This window comes from Seriola lalandi, unplaced genomic scaffold, assembly GCF_002814215.2.
Source record: "Seriola lalandi dorsalis isolate HSWRI2012SDOR001 ecotype SW California unplaced genomic scaffold, Sedor1 jcf7180002005264, whole genome shotgun sequence".
NCBI lineage: Eukaryota > Metazoa > Chordata > Actinopteri > Carangiformes > Carangidae > Seriola > Seriola lalandi.
The window spans coordinates 1-1,382 of NW_019475918.1; the positions used below are offsets into that span (position 1 = coordinate 1).

The 1,382-nt window shown below is 40.6% G+C and overlaps 1 protein-coding gene across 1 annotated transcript; it reads right to left on the bottom strand.

The window, feature by feature from the left end:
* Positions 1–13: 13 nt before the first annotated feature.
* On the bottom strand, positions 14–1,359 carry LOC111669897 (beta/gamma crystallin domain-containing protein 2-like). The gene is made up of 2 exons (XM_023426399.2): positions 1,183–1,359; positions 14–848 (listed from the first exon to the last, which is right to left on the bottom strand). The coding sequence occupies exons 1-2, from the start codon at positions 1,328–1,330 to the stop codon at positions 760–762; spliced, it is 237 nt and encodes a 78-aa protein (XP_023282167.1). The 5' UTR covers positions 1,331–1,359; the 3' UTR covers positions 14–759.
* Positions 1,360–1,382: the final 23 nt, after the last annotated feature.

The window sequence follows — 1,382 nt, forward strand, 5'->3', positions numbered from 1 at the left end:
ATATATATTTATATATAAATCTTTTTTTTTTTTAAAAAGCATAATGCACATTTTTGCATACTGCACATTCTTTTGGCTTCATTTTTCCACTGTCTGTATAAAGCACTGGCAGCCACGTGGTGTTCTCTCCAGGAAGCAATTAAAACTTGGTTTGCTCCATTGTAAACAAAAACTACAGCTGCTTCTACAGTCAGAGAATTTGCATGAGCCTGGAATCATTCAAACAAGGAAACTCGTGTCTGAATACCCAAATTGTTGACAAGGGATCAGATAAAGGTCAAAGTCGTGGAGTAGGTCAAACCATCCCTTTGATCACTGGATACAATGGAACGGGTCTGTCCGTGCTGGGCGTGTACTGTATACAGTAACTCAGTACATCCTCAGAAATACATTGAATCTTGCTTGTGGTCCAACTCCTGTGATGACACCAGCCGCTGTAGCAGGTAAAGGCACTTACAGTTCTCTTTGTTGGAGTCCTTGCAGACATAAAGTCTTTCACTGACTTGGAGAAAATGGAATCGTTTGATTACAAGAGTACAAACGAACAGAAACACAAAAGTTTGCAAAGCATCGAACCGTCTGCTGCAGCTTTTTTCAGGCCTTGAATGTTTACAGTGATACGATCATGGAGTTCAGAGTAAAGAAAATATTACAGGCACTGATATAAGTTACATCATAAGGCAGTGGCAGCAGTTCTCAGAGTGTTGAAGGGATATTATTACTACTTAGGAAAGCTGAGTAAAGAAGAAGATGAGATTTTTATAGCAACACTATCTCCCACTGCTGGCTCGGCCTCTCGTCATTCTCCGGCATTATCACCACGTGCTCCTTGTCGTACGTTTTGCCACCTAAAGAAAAGGAAAATAATGTTGTTAAAAGAGTTACAGCCATCATGGTAACACTGAAGCAATCATCAACAAAGTAAAAGCGATATAAATATTCATAAAACCCAACATTATTTTAATCTTCTTAATAAAGTCTCAAATTTAAGATATATCAGTTAACGTGATTCAGGAGACTATATGTGGAGCAGCTACAAAGATTTTTCACAAGAGGAATCCTATCAAATACCAGCTCTTATTCTGAAAAGGCAACTTAATTAATCTCACAACTTTGCCTTCACATTAAAAATATCTAAGGAAGCCTGCGATAAAATAAATATTTTCTCCCCCTTGTTCACACCTTTGACATCCAGGACCATGCCAGCGAAGGTAAGGCTCGTGATGAGGCCTCTCATCTTGGCCGTCCAGGTCTGGACGGGCTGCCGAGTCTCTGTCCACATAACCACCTTGGCTGCCGGCTCTACGTTACCCATCACCTGAAGACTCATGGTTGGGGACAACTACAGAGGACACACAAACACACACACACACACACACACA

Excerpts from the sequence above, each read along its gene's own strand:
- LOC111669897 (XM_023426399.2), bottom strand. The coding sequence starts at position 1,330 with ATGAGTCTTCAGGTGATGGGTAACGTAGAGCCGGCAGCCAAGGTGGTT. Across the intron at positions 849-1,182 it reads CATGGTCCTGGATGTCAAAG|GTGGCAAAACGTACGACAAG; the intron begins GTGTGAACAAGG and ends CCTTTTCTTTAG.